The sequence below is a fragment of the Macaca mulatta genome, chromosome 3, assembly GCF_049350105.2.
Source record: "Macaca mulatta isolate MMU2019108-1 chromosome 3, T2T-MMU8v2.0, whole genome shotgun sequence".
Classification (NCBI taxonomy): domain Eukaryota; kingdom Metazoa; phylum Chordata; class Mammalia; order Primates; family Cercopithecidae; genus Macaca; species Macaca mulatta.
In genome coordinates, this window is record NC_133408.1 from 182,867,782 (window position 1) to 182,887,539 (window position 19,758).

The window sequence follows — 19,758 nt, forward strand, 5'->3', positions numbered from 1 at the left end:
CTCTGCCCTGCCCTGAACTGTTACGGTCCGGCAGTTGCGCTTCGCTCCGCGGGTGTCCGACCCGAGCCCGAGCCTGAGCCCGGGGGCTTTACAGACAGCCTCTTCCCTTCCCACTTCCTGCAGGCGCCCCACGCGTGCGATCCTCCTGGCCCAGACCCGCGGGAGGAGTCCGCCCCCTTCCCGGCGCACAGGCGGGGCCCCGGGCGCGCCCCGCGTCTCCCCCGCGCGCCTGGGCGGAGGAGCGGGCGCCGCGCACTCATCGCCTAGGCCGGGAGGGCGGGCTCGGCTCCCCGGAAGAGGGGAGTGGGAAGGCGGCCAAAGGAGCAGAAGGGGCGGGCCGGGCCGGCCTGGGAGGCGACGAGGAGGGGGCGGGCCGGGCTGCGCTCGCTCCAGCCGCGGCTCTAGAGCAGCGGGCGGCGCGGGACCCGGGACCCAGCTTGGCGACGGCGATCGCGACGCGGGCCCCCAGGGTCTCCCGGTGCCCCACCTCTGGAGTAGCCCCTGCCGCCGGCCTCAGGTCCACCCCGGAATCCCAGGGACTCGCGGAGCCGAACAGACTCGCCGGGTGCAGCGGGGTCCCCGGACTGGAGAAGACGCGGGTGGCACCGTGCGAGCTCGAGGAGCCCCGCTGCACTGCGAGGCCTCGGGGGGCGCAGACCTGCAGAGACTGCGGCCAACGGGAAGGTGAGCCCGCGGGGGTTAGCAGACGGGGTTGTGGGATTCGGGGACAGTATGCTTGGGGACAGATGAATTAAGATTTGCAAGAGTAGAGGGGCTCCCCAGCCCCTAGGTGGCTTCCTGGGGGAGTACTGAGGATCTTTCCTCAAGGCCAGTGTGGGGTTCATGAAGGGTGAGGATATGGTCAGCCTGACTGCTCCCCTCTCACTCCACTCTGACCAGGCATCATTGACACCCCATTACCCTTGCTGTTAGGACCCCCCAGTTGCGTTCCCAGACATTGTCCTCTGGCTCTGGCTTGGGAGTTCTAATCTGGGAGGGTCCTCGCAGAGACTAAGCTCCAAGCTTGGAACAGGATTGCTACCCCTCTGACTCCAGTGGCATCACTACAATCCCCTTGGAGCTGGGAGGAGTCAGGAGGCTGACCACACACCTGTCCCCTGCTCCCCACTCCCAGCCCCATGACCACAGTTAAGCCTTGGAGGTGGAAGGAATGCTTGGTTCCTGCTGCCCAGCCATCACCCCCAACGTGCAACCAAAGTCTATTGCGTGCTCCTGCCCCAGCTCCACCCTCGCTCTGCTCCCTCCATCTGGGTGCTTGGCCCTGCTTGCCCCACACCCCCACCCACCGATCTTGGCCGTCTGGCACTCTCTCTCCTCCCATCCCTGGGGGAGCTGGCATGGACCCAGCATAGCAATGTTGTAATGTCCCTGGCAGTGCCCATGGATCGGAGCGGCTGGGCCTGTTCCCAATCAGTTAACCCAGGTCCTCCACCCGCGGGGGGAACTTGACTGAGGCTCTAGGAGGGAAGATGCTGGTCCTGAGCTGAGAGACTAGTGGGAGGGAGCTGTGTGGGGCTGTTAGTAGACCATAGAAGCTGCCCAAGTAATGGAGCATTGGAGCATTGAGGCTTCTGAGTGCTGCTCAGTGGGGCCACTTGGCTTTTTCAGGGCAATGGGCCTTTTTTCTCAAAGGAAGATTAGGGTGGGGGTGCCTACGTACTTACCTGGTGGCCTCAGAAGGAGGACTTGTTCGGAGTCTGTTACTCCATTCAGGGTGCAAGAAGATGGCTGGCAATGACGCTGAGTTACCAGAATGCTGGGCAGCAACAGGCTGGGATGGGCTGAGCGTGGGAAAGGCAGGATCCTCCTTCCGGGACGGCTGTTCTGCTATCACCCTGTCCTGAGCCTGGGCCTTTGACCCTGAGTTCCCACCCCACTCCCCACTCTAGGTGAAGGAGGGTGGCAGGTTCTGGAGGGTTTGGGAAGCCTCAGGTTTCCCTTTCTTTACCCACCCCCCACCCCGCCCCCCCCCCCCCCGCCCGGCCCATCTCCAGGTGTTTCTGCAGAAGCACCTCCTGGGGCCAAGAGCAACTCACAGCCAGACTGAGGGTAGAGCAGGGCCCAAGGTGAGGAACAAGAGCCCATAGAACCACTCCGGAACCAGCACTGATGTGCATCTTCTGCCACAGGAAAGCAACAACCCTCCTCTACACAGACGGCATCTGCTCCCGCCCACCTCACCTCATACACATTTCCTTACACACTCCGCCAGGTAGACACATCTTCAGGCACTGCTGACGCAGGTGCTACTCCTGGCACTCAGGGGCTTTCTTCCACAACCTTCCACTTACTCATCTCTCAGGCACATTTGCCTCCTGCCCCAACACCCTCCCTTATGCTCTTTTCCAGAGCCACGCATGTCCCCGTCAGTGCACAGAGTGGCTCATTCTAAGTGGCTGTCTGGCTAGACCTAGACACTGCCTGCATCTTAAAAGCCTCCCCCAGCTCCACAGCCTGGGAGTGGGAGGCACGTTTGTCTGAGTCACAGTGCTCTGGGGTACATTCTGAGGGGCTGGAGGCCTCCAGGGACACAGGACTGTCCTCTGCTAGGTAATCTCCAAATTGGCTTCTGCAGCCAGGGAAGCAGGGGGTAGAAGGGCCGGAGGACAGCCACCTCCTCACTGTCTGTCCTGGATGCCTCCATAAAGCCTGATGATGGGATCCTTCTCAAGGCAGGAGGCCAGAGCACGAAGAGATCTCCAAGGTGGAGATTAAAGGATAGAGGCTTCAGCATTAAACTGAGCAAGGATTATACTGGAATTTCCTGGGCGTTTAACAGCTGTGAAGCAGGATGGGGGACAGGGCCTGTGGTACTGACCCCTCCCACACAGACTTGGTGGCTCACAGGTGTAAGGACCAGCCCAGCAACCACACCAGACATAAAACCTCGAGCCCCTTTGCCCTCGAGACTGTTCTGCCCCTACTGGACTCTGCAGCCTGCTTTGTCTCACTAAATTGTTCCTGTCTGGGCTCGCTTTGGGGCCATGCCCTTTACTATGTGTTCCCAGCGGAAAGTCCCCTGGGTTCCCCTCTGTCCCTTCATAGCCTCATCCCTTTGCTTGACATCGTCGAAGAGAAGCATGCGTGATGTCAGCAGTGGGACACTTTGAACTTCTTGGGAGAGAAGCTTAAAGACTAGCCAGAGATAACAATTATTTTGCTTTTCTTGTTGGTATTATTTCACTCATTCATTCTCAGCTCCTACTGTATCTCCACCTCTACCTTCTTCTTATAGATGAACATTTCTGAATATTTTGAAACATAGAAGGAAAAAGGTGTGGGGAGTGAATAAAATGTAAACATATGCTTATTTGTCTAGGTTTTACAAATATTTTTCTTTTTTGTTTAGATTTTAATTATGAGATTTTACTTTAATTATAAAAATAAGGTATGCTTACTGTAACAAGAAAAATAATTGAATTATGTATAAGACAAAATTATTGCCCCCACCTACAATCCTTCATTTCTACCTCCCACAGTAACCCATTTTAATGGCCTAATATGTCTTCTGCTTACCTTCCTCCAAGCTTATTTGGCTTACATTATTTAATCTTTAAAAATTCACTTTGTGGATTGAGGTACACAAACTATATTAAGTAAGCTTGATTTGCTCATGAAAGTATCATATTTAGCATTTAATTGGAGCATGGTTAATTTTTAAAATTCTTACCGATTTACCAATGTAATTTACTTTTAAATCTTTCTTTTCTTTTCTTTGAGACAGAGTCTCACTCTGTCGCCCAGGCGGGAGTGCAGTGGCGCCATCTCAGCTCACTGCAACCTCCGCCTCCCGGGTTCACGCCATTCTCCTGCCTCAGCCTCCCCAGCAACTGGGACTACAGGTGCACGCCACCATGCCCGGCTAATTTTTTTGTTGTTGTTGTATTTTTAGTAGAGACGGAGTTTCACCATGTTAGCCAGGATGGTTTCGATCTCCTCACCTTGTGATCCACCCGCCTCGGCCTCCCAAAGTGAAATCCTTCATTTTTATAGCAACATAACTCATAAACTATGCTTTGTAAGCTATGATTCCACAAATCTTTAATTTTTGCCAGTTTCTGAAAACAAAACACAACCTTGATACCTAAGAAATGGTCTTATTTTTGTAAACCAAAGAGATGTAGCAGGTTTGTGGATCTATTGTCTCCACTGTATCAAAAAGATATTAAGTGATATATCTATAAAAGAAGCTGAGAAAATATTATTAAGTCATAGACTGAAATTTTTGTTACCTGAAACTTTGTCTCATCAGTCTCATTTTCTCCACCATTATTTTATATTCACATTTCTGCTGCTTCTGGTTTTATATTTTTAAAACCTTATACACATCTGAAATGTGAATGTTTTTCTAAAGGAGATAGGTTCTTTTGCACATTCTTGTGTTAGAGAGTTTCTAAATACTGACCAGTTCCTTTTGTAAGTTGGAGGAGAGAGGATTCTCAAGCAGGCTGTGAGATAGGAGCAAGGGGCCTCTACTTGCAGAGGCTGCTTCCCATCTCTGTGGCAGGAGAGATGTACTGGCCTGTTCCTGGGATGCTCTCCTGGACCAAATGCAGAAGATGCTCCATGCCCACAACCATTGAAGACACTTTGAAAAATCAAGTTCTGAGTCCTGCTTACTTAGCATTCCAGGCATGTGGAGCAGCCGTGTTCTTGTCACTTATGTTTCTGCCTTTGAAATTGGCTTCAAAAGAATCTGCAGTGGTATGAATTTGCTGACAGCAATTTATTCCATATCTTAATAAAGCTTCCTTTTTCTTTATTTGGATTCCTGCGACAGGGACACACCCATATTCTTTTTATATATTAAAATTAAAAGTCTTGAATGTATCTGGTTTGTTCGATAAGCAAGAACTCACCTAACTTCCTAGTCTGACTCAGCAACAATTTTTTTTTTTCTGAAAAAATGTATTTATAACCTTCAGTCTTCTGGATCTGAATCTAAAAGAGGTCCTCATCAAACATTAGAAGTATCCTACTGGGTACTTTAAGATCCTCAACCATTTCTTTTTGATGACTATCTTTGTTCTTAGTAAAATTTCAAAAAATTGCTGAAGTGGCATCCACAGGCAGTGTCTCCATTTTTCTTCTTTGCTTTATGCTGTTTCTTGATGGCAGAAGCTGAGCGGCCTTAACATGCATGTTTCATAATTGCTTTTGCTCTTTTTTGGATCTTCGGGAGGGAGGCCAGCTTCGTGTTGTCATTACGAGGCATGCAAAGGCTATGCAAGCACGCCCTATTGCAACCACAAGTGACTGTGTTCCTTGTAGTTCGGGTCATCAAAGCAAGTATCTTGCTATTCATCTTCCAAAGTGTTCCATATTGGACAGCTGATATTATCTGCAGCGCATCTTTTCTATCGTGCTTGGCTGTCTTTCAAAATAATTCATTGACATATTTCCAAAATATTTATTGTTCTTTCTTCATGATTATTTGTCTAGTTGTAAGCTTGAGAAGACACAGGGCTTACTATTTCTTCTTTGTACAGATTACAGAATCCATCCATGTTCTGAGTGAAAGAAAGAGACTATTTTAAAGAATAACTTCTGGGCAAATGGTAAAATAGCCTTCATTGTTTAAAAACCTGCTGCTGGCGTTTTCTTTCCCTGTTAACAGTATTTCTTAGGACTCCGTGACTCTGGTTTGCTTCAGTGTGTCAAGCACGTCTCCAAATTAAGCCATTGAGAGTTTGGGGGGATGCACTTAAAACATAAATTACTTTAGGATATTTATTAAACAGCCATTGGTGATGGTGCCAAGGCTACAGAATTTAATAGCTATGCATACTTTTTACTTCATGATCTCCCTGTTCCTCTCCAAAGCATTTATTTCATCTGTGAAGGACCCTAGTAGCATTTCAGACATTTTTGCAAAGAACATTACTTAAGAGCAGTTTGCCATATGGAAATGCTCCTTGTCTCCATAGGCTATAAATTGAACTCTCTATTTCACAAATACGGTTGAAGATGTATAAAAGGTGAGTTTCAGGGGCTAGTTGGCAGGTGCCTACTCTACATCAGCCCACACATATGTAGAAATGGTGTCTCTCCATGATAACTTCATGGAGAGCACAGCCCACAGTACCAGAAAAAAATTAGTAGGAATCAAATTACAATTTTCATATTCGTCACAATTAAAGTTTCATAGTTTGATTTTAGTTTTATGATAGTTTTCAACAATCCCAAGGCCATATATATCCAGGAAAAACAAATCACAACTTCTCTTCTAATTGACTTTTTTTTTTTCCTCTCAGTTCTATGTCTTTTGAGCAATCTGGGCAACATGTCTCTTTTTTTTCTTCACAGAAATAAAGGGATAATAGTGCTCTAGTCCACCCAATTCACAGACTTCTGAGACTCAGACACGAGGAGAGATAGAGAACCACCAATCTCTAGATCAACAAGCAAAGGAGGTGCCAAGGCTGTTTGTCTTCATTGTGACACTGGAGGTAGCTATTCCTTCCGTTCATTTGCTCGTGAGCTTAGTGGTGTGCCTTCTGAAGGCACAGGAGGGTTTTATAGAAGAGGTAGCTTACAACACAGTTCTGAGAAGGCATTATGAAGGTATGAGCACTATTTTGATTAACTTTACTAAACAGTTATTATCCTATAGTTTTAAATAAAATTTTAATGATTTAGTTGAAATAATAATACACAGGCAAGAGTTTCAGAATGCAAAAATTTAAACAGATGCAATTAAAGAGAATACAATGAAAGTAAGCCTCTCTTGCGCTGGGTCTCAGTCCACTTCCTTTGCCTTTTTCACAGGTTTTGGATGCTCTTCCATAGATATCCTTCCATACATATGTATGTGTATATATCCTTCTTAACAAAGGAGAGCTTACTTTGCACTGTTCTCCACCGTCCCACTTTCACTTGGAAACAATTTTCATATCAGTGCATAAGCAGTTGCCCACATTTCTTTCTAAGGATGTACCATAATTTTTAACCATCTTCCAATTGATGGACACTTAGTTTACAGCCTTTTCTCTTATAAACAATTTACAATTAATGTCTTTGTTCAAACATCTGCGCAAACCCATACATGTGTACAGTACCTGAAGGACACATTCTTACAGTGTAGCTGCTAGGAAGATATTACCCAATTGTCCTCCCAAGAGAATATTCCAATTTGGACTCAAGCAGAGTATGTACAAGAGAACCTATTTCCCGCACCTTCTCCAACATGGTAAAAATGGTGTCTTAGGCAACTGTGGCTGCCATAAAAGTGTAATATCCAAGTAGCTTATACACAATAGAAATATCTTTCTCACAGTCTGGATGCTGGGAAGTCCAAGATCAGGGTGCCAGCATGGTCAGTTCCTGGCGAAGCCTCTCTTCTAGGTTTCAGACTGCGCTCTTCTTTGTTGTGTCCTCGAATGGCAGAAGAAGGGTGAGAAAGCCCTTTGGGGTCTCTTTCATCTGGGCACTAATCTCATGATTAGTGAGGGCTCCACCCTCACGACCTAATTACCTCCCAAAGGCCCCACCTCCTAATACCATCACCTTGGGAGTTAGGATTTCAACATATGAATGGGGGTGGGGGCACAAATATTCCTTCTATAACAAATGGCCTGTTGCTGTGGTTTTAACATGATTTCCTTTAAATGTGAGCAAACAAGAAGCATCTTTTCATATGTTAAAGCCATAGGGTTATTCTTCTGTAAGCTCTAGGAAAACATGCACCCCTTGGGGCACGAGGATCTTTGTTCACAAAGTGTATGCCAGACCTCCTTAGCTCTGCCCCTCCCTGCACCGTCTCATTTATCAGAGTGAATCTTCATGCCTGTGTTCTTTCTGCATTTATTCTGGTCCCTTCCCTCCCATCATACCCCACAGCCATCTTCCTGTGTCCCTCCCGCTTCACTGCTTCACTGAAATTTCTAGAGTATCCAGGTCCATCGGGGGTGGGGCAGTGTTGTGAGGATTCAATTCATGTGTCCATAGGATGGAGCAGCTTCTTAACCAGCTGCCTTTAATGAAAATCTTCTAACTTCCAATACAGGGTGGCTGTTGGAGGAAGGGAGGAGAGTAAATGAAGAGAAAGAACTGGAATAACCCCTTACAGGAAGAAAAAAAAAAAAAAAGGTAAGATTGACCCAGAAACACCCTCTGCTCCACTTCTAGGAGGGAGAGCTGTGAGAAATGAACACAGACGGGGTCGCACAGGGAGTAGGCATGAACACTCCAAGATGGCCAAATTTGCACAGGCTCAGGAGAGGCAGTACGCAACCTGGCTTCTGTCCCATGGTGGGTGCTGGGGCGATTTGAGAGCTGTAGGAGGAGACACAACTTTTGGAGCCTGGGCTGTATATGAAGAAACGCTTTCCTCCCATCTGCCTCTTCTGGTCTTGTGTGTCTCCTCAGGAACAAGCTTAGCTGTACACGCTGAGAGTCTTGCAAAAGCTGCAGCCCCACCCAGGAGCAGGGTGGTGGCTGGGGCGATGGTGGACGCCCTGAAGATGCCCCATGGCTACTGAAGGGGCTGCTCAGTTAGTGAACAGAGTGGCGGGCATGGTTTGTAGCCTATGGGTGCTGCTCCTGGTGTCTTCAGTTCTGGCTCTGGAAGGTAAGGGGGAGGGGAGACAGGAGAAACCCGACCTGCCCTAGAGACCCAGTGCAAGGGGGAAGTGGGAAAGATTCAGAAAAGGTAGATAAGAGTGAAGACATCAATAAACGGAAAGGCATGGTGAGGATAATGAAGACCCACATCAGATTTGTCAGAGAAAGGACCCTGACGGACAGCGGTGCTCCTGCTGGCAAAGACATGGGCCCGGGCGGGGCATTCTTTTGTTCCCGGTGGGAATAGAGTACGGGCTGGCAGTGCTGGCTGGAGGCTTGGCCACTGTGTGCCCCTCTTATTTCTGGGCAGAGGTATTGCTGGACACCACCGGAGAGACATCTGAGATTGGCTGGCTCACCTACCCACCAGGGGGGGTGAGTGCCACTCTCATTCTGAACCTGAATCCCTTGTGCCTGCCCCTCCCTGTTCCCTGAAGAGTGGAATTCATGAAGGAAACCCTGGGTGAGGATTATGGGAAAAGGATCCCTCCCTCTAGAGCACCAAGATTTCAAGATATCCCCTATCTGCTTTACTTGTCGTTAATTTTAAGTCCCATTGGAATAGATATGTCACCTTCCCTATACCCTCTGCCTAGCCTTGCTTAAGCCGGGAGCCTCTAAAGCTTCTCCTGCCCCTTCCTGCAGTGGGACGAGGTGAGTGTTCTGGACGACCAGCGACGCCTGACTCGGACCTTTGAGGCATGTCATGTGGCAGGGGCCCCTCCAGGCACCGGGCAGGACAATTGGTTGCAGACACACTTTGTGGAGCGGCGCGGGGCCCAGAGGGCACACATTCGACTCCACTTCTCTGTGCGGGCGTGCTCCAGCCTGGGCGTGAGCGGCGGCACCTGCCGGGAGACCTTCACCCTTTACTACCGCCAGGCTGAGGAGCCCGACAGCCCCGAGAGCGTTTCCTCCTGGCACCTCAAACGCTGGACCAAGGTGGACACAATTGCAGCAGACGAGAGCTTTCCCTCCTCCTCCTCCTCTTCTTCCTCTGCAGCGTGGGCTGTGGGACCCCACGGGGCTGGGCAGCGGGCTGGACTGCAGCTGAACGTCAAAGAGCGGAGCTTTGGGCCTCTCACCCAACGTGGCTTCTACGTGGCCTTCCAGGACACGGGGGCCTGCCTGGCCCTGGTAGCTGTCAGGCTCTTCTCCTACACCTGCCCTGCCGTGCTCCGATCCTTTGCCTCCTTTCCAGAGACGCAGGCCAGTGGGGCTGGGGGGGCCTCCCTGGTGGCAGCTGTGGGCACCTGTGTGGCTCATGCAGAGCCAGAGGAGGATGGAGTAGGAGGCCAGGCAGGAGGCAGCCCCCCGAGGCTGCACTGCAACGGGGAGGGCAAGTGGATGGTAGCTGTCGGGGGCTGCCTGTGCCAGCCTGGACACCAACCAGCACGAGGAGACAAGGCCTGCCAAGGTGAGACCCTACTCCTCTTGCACTTGCCTGACACCTCCCACCCACCCGCAGCCTTTGGGCTCCTCTTCTGAACACCCCAAAATTCATTTCATCTGCAAAAGTCAGGAATAAGCCATCTTAGGAAAGGACCCCTATTTTCCCTAATTTTATTTCTTAAAGCACTCAAACTTGCTATCACCCACTCATCTGAAATTTCTGGAATCTTCTGGAGCCTTTCACGGCAATTGCCTTCTCCTAAGTCTCCAGGCCTGAGAAGTGATGGAGACCAAAAGGAGTTTAGCTCCAGCTCCAGGGTTACTATGGAATGGAATCCTTTAGTTCCCATTCGCCCTTCTGTTGGGAGGGTCCCTGCCTCGCAGGGCCAGGTGACAGGGACACAGGTAGAGGAAGGCAGTGGATGGCAGCTAGGGAGAATGACTGCAGCAGCAGGCCTCCGCAGAGGGAGCTTATGCAATAAGCCGGGAACACCCACATCTGGCACTGGGCCTGTCTGTAGCCCCCACGGCACCTCACTTTCTCCATCCATGGAAATGCAATTCTGTCCCAGCAAATGGCAGAGGAAATCTCTGCCTGAGGGAAGACAGGGTGGGGTTCAGTCTTGGAAGAAAAGGAGAACCAGCTCTGGGGAAGAGAAGGCTGCGAGGATAACTGCCTGCTGTGTGTTGGAAGCTCAGGGTGGGTGGACAGAGCGAGTGTGACGCCCCTACTCTCTTCTCTGCCTCCTCAGCCTGCCCACGGGGGCTCTATAAGGCTTCTGCTGGGAATGTTCCCTGCTCACCATGCCCTGCCCGCAGCCACGCTCCCAATCCAGCAGCCCCAGTTTGCCCCTGCCTGGAGGGCTTCTACCGGGCCAGTTCCGACCCACCAGAGGCCCCCTGCACTGGTGAGTTCCTCACCCAGCCCTGCAATGGGAAAGAGACTGGGAGAGGGGCCAGAAGTTCGGGGAGCAGGCAACACTGGGGGATCTTTGCATTTGGAGTGACTTGTTTTTCCCCTGTTTTCTTGGCTTCCTCCCCTCCCTGTCCCCCCTCTTTTCTCTCCCTGACCCATTCTCCCCTGGGCCCACATCCTGCCTTTCTGGGCTACCACCACCCCATGCTCTTCTGTCTCCTCCCCTCTGGGCCACCCACCCTCCCCTGGCTCCTTCCTTCCTCAATCACCCCCCATGACTCCTGCCCTCTTGGCCCTTGGACTACCACATCTTCCGGCCCCCCAGGTCCTCCATCGGCTCCCCAGGAGCTTTGGTTTGAGGTGCAAGGCTCAGCACTCATGCTACACTGGCGCCTGCCTCGGGAGCTGGGGGGTCGAGGGGACCTGCTCTTCAACGTCGTGTGCAAGGAGTGTGAAGGCCGCCAGGAGCCTGCCAGCGGTGGTGGGGGCACTTGTCGCCGCTGCAGGGATGAGGTCCACTTTGACCCTCGCCAGAGAGGCCTGACTGAGAGCCGAGTGTTAGTGGGGGGGCTCCGAGCACATGTACCCTACATCTTAGAGGTGCAGGCTGTCAATGGGGTGTCTGAGCTCAGCCCTGACCCTCCTCAGGCTGCAGCTATCAATGTCAGCACCAGCCATGAAGGTGAGCCCTTTTCCTTGGCCTTTGGGATCCCCTGCCTCTGCTCCTTTGAGCCCCCTTCCCTACTCCTGATCTCCAGCCTGGTCCACCCCTGCCGCCCTCCCCTCAAGGCTGACCCTGCTCCCAGTGACTCCTATCCCCCTAATAATTTTCCTTTTGCACTCTAGTGCCCTCTGCAGTCCCTGTGGTGCACCAGGTGAGCCGGGCATCCAACAGCATCACAGTGTCCTGGCCGCAGCCCGACCAGACCAATGGGAACATCTTGGACTATCAGCTCCGCTACTATGACCAGGTGCGCAGGAGGAGTGGGGAGTCCGCAGCAGGGCCGGCAGGAGCTCACAGTCCTCACGGTGGGGGCCAGAGGTGACCAGGTGCACAGGAGGAGTAGGGGGTCCACAGCAGGGCCCGCAGGAGCTCACAGTCCCCACAGTGGGGGCCAGAGGTGACCAGGTGCACAGGAGGAGTAGGGGGTCCGCAGCAGGGCCGGCAGGAGCTCACAGTCCCCACAGTGGGGGCCAGAGGCTGAATGGGCAAGGAGAGGTGCCCAGAAGCCTGCAGCACTGGGCATGTGTCTGAGAGCCCTGTCAACCAGGGAGGGTGGCTGGGGGCCTTAGGGGCAGAAGCAGGGGCAAGAGGGGGCCAGGCAGGGAGTGAATGGCTGTTACCCCCAGGCAGAAGACGAATCCCACTCCTTCACCCTGACCAGCGAGACCAACACTGCCACCGTGACACAGCTGAGCCCTGGCCACATCTATGGTTTCCAGGTGCGAGCCCGGACTGCTGCCGGCCACGGCCCCTACGGGGGCAAAGTCTATTTCCAGACGCTTCCTCAAGGTGAGTGGGGGTAGGGGGCCGGATGGGCAGGTAAAGGCCCAAGTGGGTAGTGAGGAGAGGCCCAGGGACTGTCTGGCCTTGAACCCTGGCCCAGTGCTCTCCAACCAGAAGTTCTGTGGGGAAGGAGAGTGCCTTTTGCTCAGCAGCTGACCTAGGGGCTCCTCGGGGAGGTGGGGAGTTGTAGGGGTATGTATGCGTGCTGTGTGTGGATGTGGGAGGGCTGTGGGCGTGGGTGTGTGTGTGTCCCTGTGTGTGGATGTGGGAGGGCTGTGGGTGTGGGTGTGTGTGTGCCTGTGTGTGCCTGTGTGTGGATGTGGGAGGGCTGTGGGCGTGTGTGTGTTGTGTGTCCCTGTGTGTGGATGTGGGAGGGCTGTGAGCGTGTGTGTGTGTGTGTGTGTGTGTGTTGTGTGTGCCTGTGTGTGGATGTGGGAGGGCTGTGAGCGTGTGTGTGTGTGTGTGTGTGTGCCTGTGTGTGGATGTAGGAGGGCTGTGGGCGTGTGTGTGTGTGTGTTGTGTGTGTCCGTGTGTGTGGATGTGGGAGGGCTGTGGGCGTGTGTGTGTGTGTGTCCCTGTGTGTGGATGTGGGAGGGCTGTGGGCGTGTGTGTGTGTGTTGTGTGTGCCTGTGTGTGGATGTGGGAGGGCTGTGGGCGTGTGTGTGTGTGTGTCCCTGTGTGTGGATGTGGGAGGACTGTGGGCGTGTGTGTGTGTGTTGTGTGTGCCTGTGTGTGGATGTGGGAGGGCTGTGGGCGTGTGTGTGTGTGTGTGTCCCTGTGTGTGGATGTGGGAGGGCTGTGGGCGTGTGTGTGTGTGTGTCCCTGTGTGTGGATGTGGGAGGGCTGTGGGGGTGTTTGTGTGTGTGTCCCTGTGTGTGGATGTGGGAGGGCTGGGGGCGTGTGTGTGTGTGTGTGTGTGTGTGTGTGTCCCTGTGTGTGGATGTGGGAGGGCTGTGGGCGTGTGTGTGTGTGTGTCCCTGTGTGTGGATGTGGGAGGGCTGTGGGGGTGTGTGTGTGTGTGTCCCTGTGTGTGGATGTGGGAGGGCTGGGGGCGTGTGTGTGTGTGTGTGTCCCTGTGTGTGGATGTGGGAGGGCTGTGGGCGTGTGTGTGTGTGTGTTGTGTGTGCCTGTGTGTGGATGTAGGAGGGCTGTGGGCGTGTGTGTGTTGTGTGTGTGTCCCTGTGTGTGGATGTGGGAGGGCTGTGGGTGTGTGTGTGTTGTGTGTGTCCCTGTGTGTGGATGTGGGAGGGCTGTGGGCGTGTGTGTGTTGTGTGTGTCCGTGTGTGTGGATGTGGGAGGGCTGTGGGCGTGTGTGTGTTGTGTGTGTCCGTGTGTGTGGATGTGGGAGGGCTGTGGGCGTGTGTGTGTTGTGTGTGTCCGTGTGTGTGGATGTGGGAGGGCTGTGGGCGTGTGTGTGTGTGTGTGTGTGTGTTGTGTGTGCCTGTGTGTGGATGTGGGAGGGCTGTGGGTGTGTGTGTGTGTGTATGTCCCTGTGTGTGGATGTGGGAGGGCTGTGGGCGTGTGTGTGTTGTGTGTCCCTGTGTGTGGATGTGGGAGGGCTGTGGGTGTGTGTGTGTGTGTATGTCCCTGTGTGTGGATGTGGGAGGGCTGTGGGCGTGTGTGTGTTGTGTGTGTGCCTGTGTGTGGATGTGGGAGGGCTGTGGGCGTGTGTGTGTTGTGTGTGTCCGTGTGTGTGGATGTGGGAGGGCTGTGGGCGTGTGTGTGTTGTGTGTGTCCCTGTGTGTGGATGTGGGAGGGCTGTGGGCGTGTGTGTGTTGTGTGTGTGCCTGTGTGTGGATGTGGGAGGGCTGTGGGCGTGTGTGTGTTGTGTGTGTCCGTGTGTGTGGATGTGGGAGGGCTGTGGGCGTGTGTGTGTGTGTGTGTCCCTGTGTGTGGATGTGGGAGGGCTGTGGGCGTCTGTTTGTGTGTGTCCCTGTGTGTGGATGTGGGAGGGCTGTGGGCGTGTGTGTGTTGTGTGTGTCCCTGTGTGTGGATGTGGGAGGGCTGTGGGCGTGTGTGTGTTGTGTGTGTCCGTGTGTGTGGATGTGGGAGGGCTGTGGGTGTGTGTGTGTGTTGTGTGTGTCCCTGTGTGTGGATGTGGGAGGGATGTGGGTATGTGTGTGTTGTGTGTGTGCCTGTGTGTGGATGTAGGAGGGCTGTGGGTGTGTGTGTGTTGTGTGTGTGCCTGTGTGTGGATGTAGGAGGGCTGTGGGTGTGTGTGTTGTGTGTGTGCCTGTGTGTGGATGTGGGAGGGCTGTGGGTGTGTGTGTGTTGTGTGTGTGCCTGTGTGTGGATGTGGGAGGGCTGTGGGTGTGTGTGTGTTGTGTGTGCCTGTGTGTGGATGTGGGAGGACTGTGAGCGTGTGTGTGTGTGTGTGTCCCTGTGTGTGGATGTAGGAGGGCTGTGGGGGTGTGTGTGTGTTGTGTGTGTCCGTGTGTGGATGTGGGAGGGCTGTGAACGCGCGTGTGTGTGTGTGTCCCTGTGTGTGGATGTGGGAGGGCTGTGAGCGCGCGTGTGTGTGTGTGTCCCTGTGTGTGGATGTGGGAGGGCTGTGAGCATGTGTGTGGGCGTGTGTTTGTGTGTGTCCCTGTGTGTGGATGTGGGAGGGCTGTGGGCGTGTGTGTGTTGTGTGTGTCCCTGTGTGTGGATGTGGGAGGGCTGTGGGCGTGTGTGTGTGTGTGTCCCTGTGTGTGGATGTGGGAGGGCTGTGGGCGTGTGTGTGTGTGTTGTGTGTCCCTGTGTGTGGATGTGGGAGGGCTGTGGGCGTGTGTGTGTTGTGTGTGTCCGTGTGTGTGGATGTGGGAGGGCTGTGGGTGTGTGTGTGTGTTGTGTGTGTCCCTGTGTGTGGATGTGGGAGGGCTGTGGGTGTGTGTGTGTTGTGTGTGTGCCTGTGTGTGGATGTAGGAGGGCTGTGGGTGTGTGTGTGTTGTGTGTGTGCCTGTGTGTGGATGTAGGAGGGCTGTGGGTGTGTGTGTTGTGTGTGTGCCTGTGTGTGGATGTGGGAGGGCTGTGGGTGTGTGTGTGTTGTGTGTGTGCCTGTGTGTGGATGTGGGAGGGCTGTGGGTGTGTGTGTGTTGTGTGTGCCTGTGTGTGGATGTGGGAGGACTGTGAGCGTGTGTGTGTGTGTGTGTCCCTGTGTGTGGATGTAGGAGGGCTGTGGGTGTGTGTGTGTGTTGTGTGTGTCCGTGTGTGGATGTGGGAGGGCTGTGAACGCGCGTGTGTGTGTGTGTCCCTGTGTGTGGATGTGGGAGGGCTGTGAGCGCGCGTGTGTGTGTGTGTCCCTGTGTGTGGATGTGGGAGGGCTGTGAGCATGTGTGTGGGCGTGTGTTTGTGTGTGTCCCTGTGTGTGGATGTGGGAGGGCTGTGGGCGTGTGTGTGTGTGTGTGTGTGCGCCTGTGTGTGGATGTGGGAGGGCTGTAGGCGTGTGTGTGTTGTGTGTGTCCTTGTGTGTGGATGTGGGAGGACTGTGGGTGTGTATGTGTGTTGTGTGTGTGTGCCTGTGTGTGAATGTAGGAGGGCTGTGGGCGTGTGTGTGTGTGTGTTGTGTGTGTGTGCCTGTGTGTGAATGTAGGAGGGCTGTGGGCGTGTGTGTGTGTGTGTTGTGTGTGTGTGCCTGTGTGTGGATGTAGGAGGGCTGTGGGCGTGTGTGTGTTGTGTGTGCCTGTGTGTGGATGTGGAAGGTTTGCGGCATATACACGCGTGTTGTGTGTGCCTGTGGTGTGTGTGCGTGCCTGGGCACATGAACAAGCACCTATGAGCCACCTGGCCCACCTGTGACCCTGTCGGCTGGTCCCCCAGGGGAGCTGTCCTCCCAGCTTCCGGAGAGACTCTCCTTGGTGATTGGCTCCATCCTGGGGGCCTTGGCCTTCCTCCTGCTGGCAGCCATCACCGTGCTGGCGGTCGTCTTCCAGCGGTGAGTCCCCACCCCTGCCCAACTCTGCCCAGCGCCATTAACTCCACAGCCAAACCTCAAGTCCTGCCAAGTCCGGAGCCCCCAGCAGAAACCCCACACGGGTGCTCCTCCCATCAGCCAGCCCCTGCACGGGGCCCCACGTGGAGGTGGGCAGGAGGGCCAGACTGGTGTCCCCCTCCACAGACCAACTAAAGAGCAATCTGTGAGGGTGACAAGGGGGCAGCAAGGGGGTGGAAATGGGAGCGTCATCCCCGGTCACCGTTTTGTCCCTCAGGAAGCGGCGTGGGACTGGCTATATGGAGCAGCTGCAGCAATACAGCAGCCCAGGTGGGGATGAGGAGAAGAAATGGGTGGGGCTGGGGAACACACGGGTGGGGCACATGGCAGGGAAGGCTGGATCCCCCCAAGATTGGGGGAGCTCGTTGGCACAATCTTCTGGAGGTAAGTGGGCATGTCTGGGGTGTGTGGCCAGCCCTGCTTGCACAACCCACTCAGAACATACTCCACACTCCTCCAGGACCTGGGGTGAAGTATTACATCGACCCCTCCACCTACGAGGACCCCTGCCAGGCCATCCGAGAACTTGCCCGGGAGATCGATCCTGCCTATATCAAGATTGAGGAGGTCATTGGGACAGGTACAGCAGGGGCAAGGCAGGGATCAGAGCGACGGGGCTCCCTTGTGGCCTCCCCTGGCCAGTCCCATCCAAACACAGCCAGGACACTGTGAGCCTTGATCCCCACCCCAACCTACACCTATTCTCCCAGGCTCTTTTGGTGAAGTGCGCCGGGGCCGCCTACAGCCACGGGGACGGAGGGAGCAGACTGTGGCCATCCAGGCCCTGTGGGCCGGGGGCGCCGAAAGCCTGCAGATGACCTTCCTGGGCCGGGCTGCGGTGCTGGGTCAGTTCCAGCACCCCAACATCCTGCGGCTGGAGGGTGTGGTCACCAAGAGCCGACCCCTCATGGTGTTGACGGAGTTCATGGAGCTTGGCCCCCTGGACAGCTTCCTCAGGGTCAGTCCAGCCTGGGTGAAGGAGGAGGGTCCTGGGGTCCAGGAAAGCTTCCAGGAGACAAGGTCCTATATCTTTGCTTCTTACCACCCCACCTTCCATGGTCTCTGTCCTTCCTTCCCAGGCCATTTTCTGATTCCACACCCTCCCCCTCTCATGCTGTTGTCTGCTGTGCAGTATGACGAGGTCTCCCTGTCTCCAGTCACTGACCTCTGCCCCCTGCCCCTGCCCCTCAGCAGCGGGAGGGCCAGTTCAGCAGCCTGCAGCTGGTGGCCATGCAACGGGGAGTGGCTGCTGCCATGCAGTACCTGTCCAGCTTTGCCTTCGTCCATCGCTCGCTCTCTGCCCACAGCGTGCTGGTAAATAGCCACTTGGTGTGCAAGGTGGCCCGTCTTGGCCACAGTCCTCAGGTGAGAGCACAGCCTTGGGGGCACAGCCTGGGGCCTGTGGCATGCCCCAGCAGGTGCTGGGTGGAGGGGTGGTGAGCCGGAATCCGGGGTGGGCACCTCAGCTGGGATGTCATAGTCCCCGAAAGGAGGGAGGCTCTCCTGTGTGATGGGGGAGATGAAAGCCTAGGTGACCTCAGGGACCGAGACAAAGAAAGAGGATGAGGGAGGGGAGACCTGCAACAATCTAGAACTACCCCCTGTCCTTCCCCCACTGTGGAGATTACAGAGACTCCAGAGTCAGCACAGCTGGGTACAAATTCTGAACACTCTCCTCTCCGGCTCTGTGACCTTGGACAAGTTCACTTTCTCTAAGCCTCACCTTCTGCTTCTGTGAAATGGAGATAATATCATCCACCTTGAAGGGTTGTTATGAGGATTAAATGAAATGCTTGATGTAAAACCCTTAACATATCTGAGCACATAGTAGTTGCTCAATACACGTGACTATTGCTTCTGCTTCTGTGAAATGGAGATGATATCATCCACCTTAGAGGGTTGTTATGATGATTAAATGAGATGCTTGATGTAAAACCCTTGACATATCTGAGCACAAAGTAGTTGCTCAATAAATGTGACTATTGCTATGATTATTACTATTTGCTTTTGACTCTACCCCTCAGGGCCCAAGTTGTTTGCTTCGCTGGGCAGCCCCAGAGGTCATTGCACACGGAAAGCATACAGCATCCAGTGACGTCTGGAGCTTTGGGATACTCATGTGGGAAGTGATGAGTTATGGAGAACGGCCTTACTGGGACATGAGTGAACAGGAGGTAAGCACCGACCTAGACACTGCTGATTTCCCACCCCGATCCCTCCCTGGTTGGAACATTCTAGTAGGACCTCCATTCTCTACTCCATTTGTATTCTAAGATCTCATGGTTCTTGGATTCCATATATTTGAGTTCCTTCTCCTCATGTTCCACCAGATTCCAGCCCACCCTCCTACCCAACAAAGTACTTCCCTCTATTAACAAAACTTCCCATCATCATAGTCTTCCTCTGACCCCCAGGTACTAAATGCAATAGAGCAGGAGTTCCGGCTGCCCCCACCTCCAGGCTGTCCTCCTGGATTACATCTACTTATGTTGGACACTTGGCAGAAGGACCGTGCCCGGCGGCCTCATTTTGACCAGCTGGTGGCTGCATTTGACAAGATGATCCGCAAGCCGGATACCCTGCAGGCTGGCGGAGACCCAGGGGAAAGGTCTGGAGCTTGGGGCTAGAGTCTGGGAAAGCCAGGGAGGGTAGATGCAAACCTAAAGAAAACTGAGGAGAGGGGCTAAGATGAAGAGACCTTGACCCTGCTTGCCCCTCCCCTCTTAGGCCTTCCCAGGCCCTTCTGACCCCTGTGGCCCTGGACTTTCCTTGTCTGGACTCACCCCAGGCCTGGCTTTCAGCCATTGGACTGGAGTGCTACCAGGACAACTTCTCCAAGTTTGGCCTCTGTACCTTCAGTGATGTGGCTCAGCTCAGCCTGGAGTAAGCAGGGAGTGGTGGGGTAGGGGGTGAATGCTCTGGGCCGCTGGCTGGGGGTCGTACTGGGGATCTCGGAGAAGCTGGCCCAGAATTGATCCCCTCCCTCCCAACCAGAGACCTGCCTGCCCTGGGCATCACCCTGGCTGGCCACCAGAAGAAGCTGCTGCACCACATCCAGCTCCTTCAGCAACACCTGAGGCAGCAGGGCTCAGTGGAGGTCTGAGGCCGCGGCAGCGTGCCGGGAAATGATGATGCCCGTGACTCAGGCCTGGACACTGGTCCGAGAAGGGACATGTGGGACGTGAGCCGGGCTCCAACAGCCTCTGTGAGATGCCCCACAGCCAACCCAACCCTCCCGATGGCTGCATTCCCTGGTCCTCCGCCTCTCCACCAGCCCCCTCCTCATTAAAGGGAAAGAAGGGAATTTGCAAGTTCGGTGTGGTGAGGCCTCAGTCTGCAAGGAAGGGTGAGGGAGGCCTCGAACAAGGAACCAGAGGGGTGGGGCGGGCA

The 19,758-nt window shown here is 54.1% G+C and overlaps 1 protein-coding gene across 7 annotated transcripts; it reads left to right on the top strand.

The window, feature by feature from the left end:
• Positions 1–243: 243 nt before the first annotated feature.
• EPHB6 (EPH receptor B6) lies at positions 244–19,679 on the top strand. 7 transcript variants are annotated; one of them, XM_077994986.1, is made up of 20 exons: positions 244–684; positions 6,328–6,470; positions 6,790–7,414; positions 8,027–8,109; positions 8,389–8,590; positions 8,894–8,958; positions 9,229–10,000; positions 10,728–10,883; positions 11,217–11,573; positions 11,738–11,862; positions 12,242–12,404; positions 16,197–16,311; positions 16,586–16,638; positions 16,829–16,948; positions 17,079–17,326; positions 17,560–17,733; positions 18,393–18,542; positions 18,783–18,976; positions 19,096–19,251; positions 19,363–19,679. In XM_077994986.1, the coding sequence occupies exons 5-20, from the start codon at positions 8,491–8,493 to the stop codon at positions 19,469–19,471; spliced, it is 3,057 nt and encodes a 1,018-aa protein (XP_077851112.1). In that variant the 5' UTR covers positions 244–684; positions 6,328–6,470; positions 6,790–7,414; positions 8,027–8,109; positions 8,389–8,490; the 3' UTR covers positions 19,472–19,679.
• Positions 19,680–19,758: the final 79 nt, after the last annotated feature.

Bases quoted from the DNA above. Each gene is read 5' to 3' on its own strand.
- EPHB6 (XM_077994986.1), top strand. From the start codon at position 8,491: ATGGCTACTGAAGGGGCTGCTCAGTTAGTGAACAGAGTGGCGGGCATG. The intron at 17,327-17,559 runs GTCAGTCCAGCC...CCTGCCCCTCAG, and splicing joins CCCTGGACAGCTTCCTCAGG to CAGCGGGAGGGCCAGTTCAG. The intron at 19,252-19,362 runs GTAAGCAGGGAG...CCTCCCAACCAG, and splicing joins GTGGCTCAGCTCAGCCTGGA to AGACCTGCCTGCCCTGGGCA.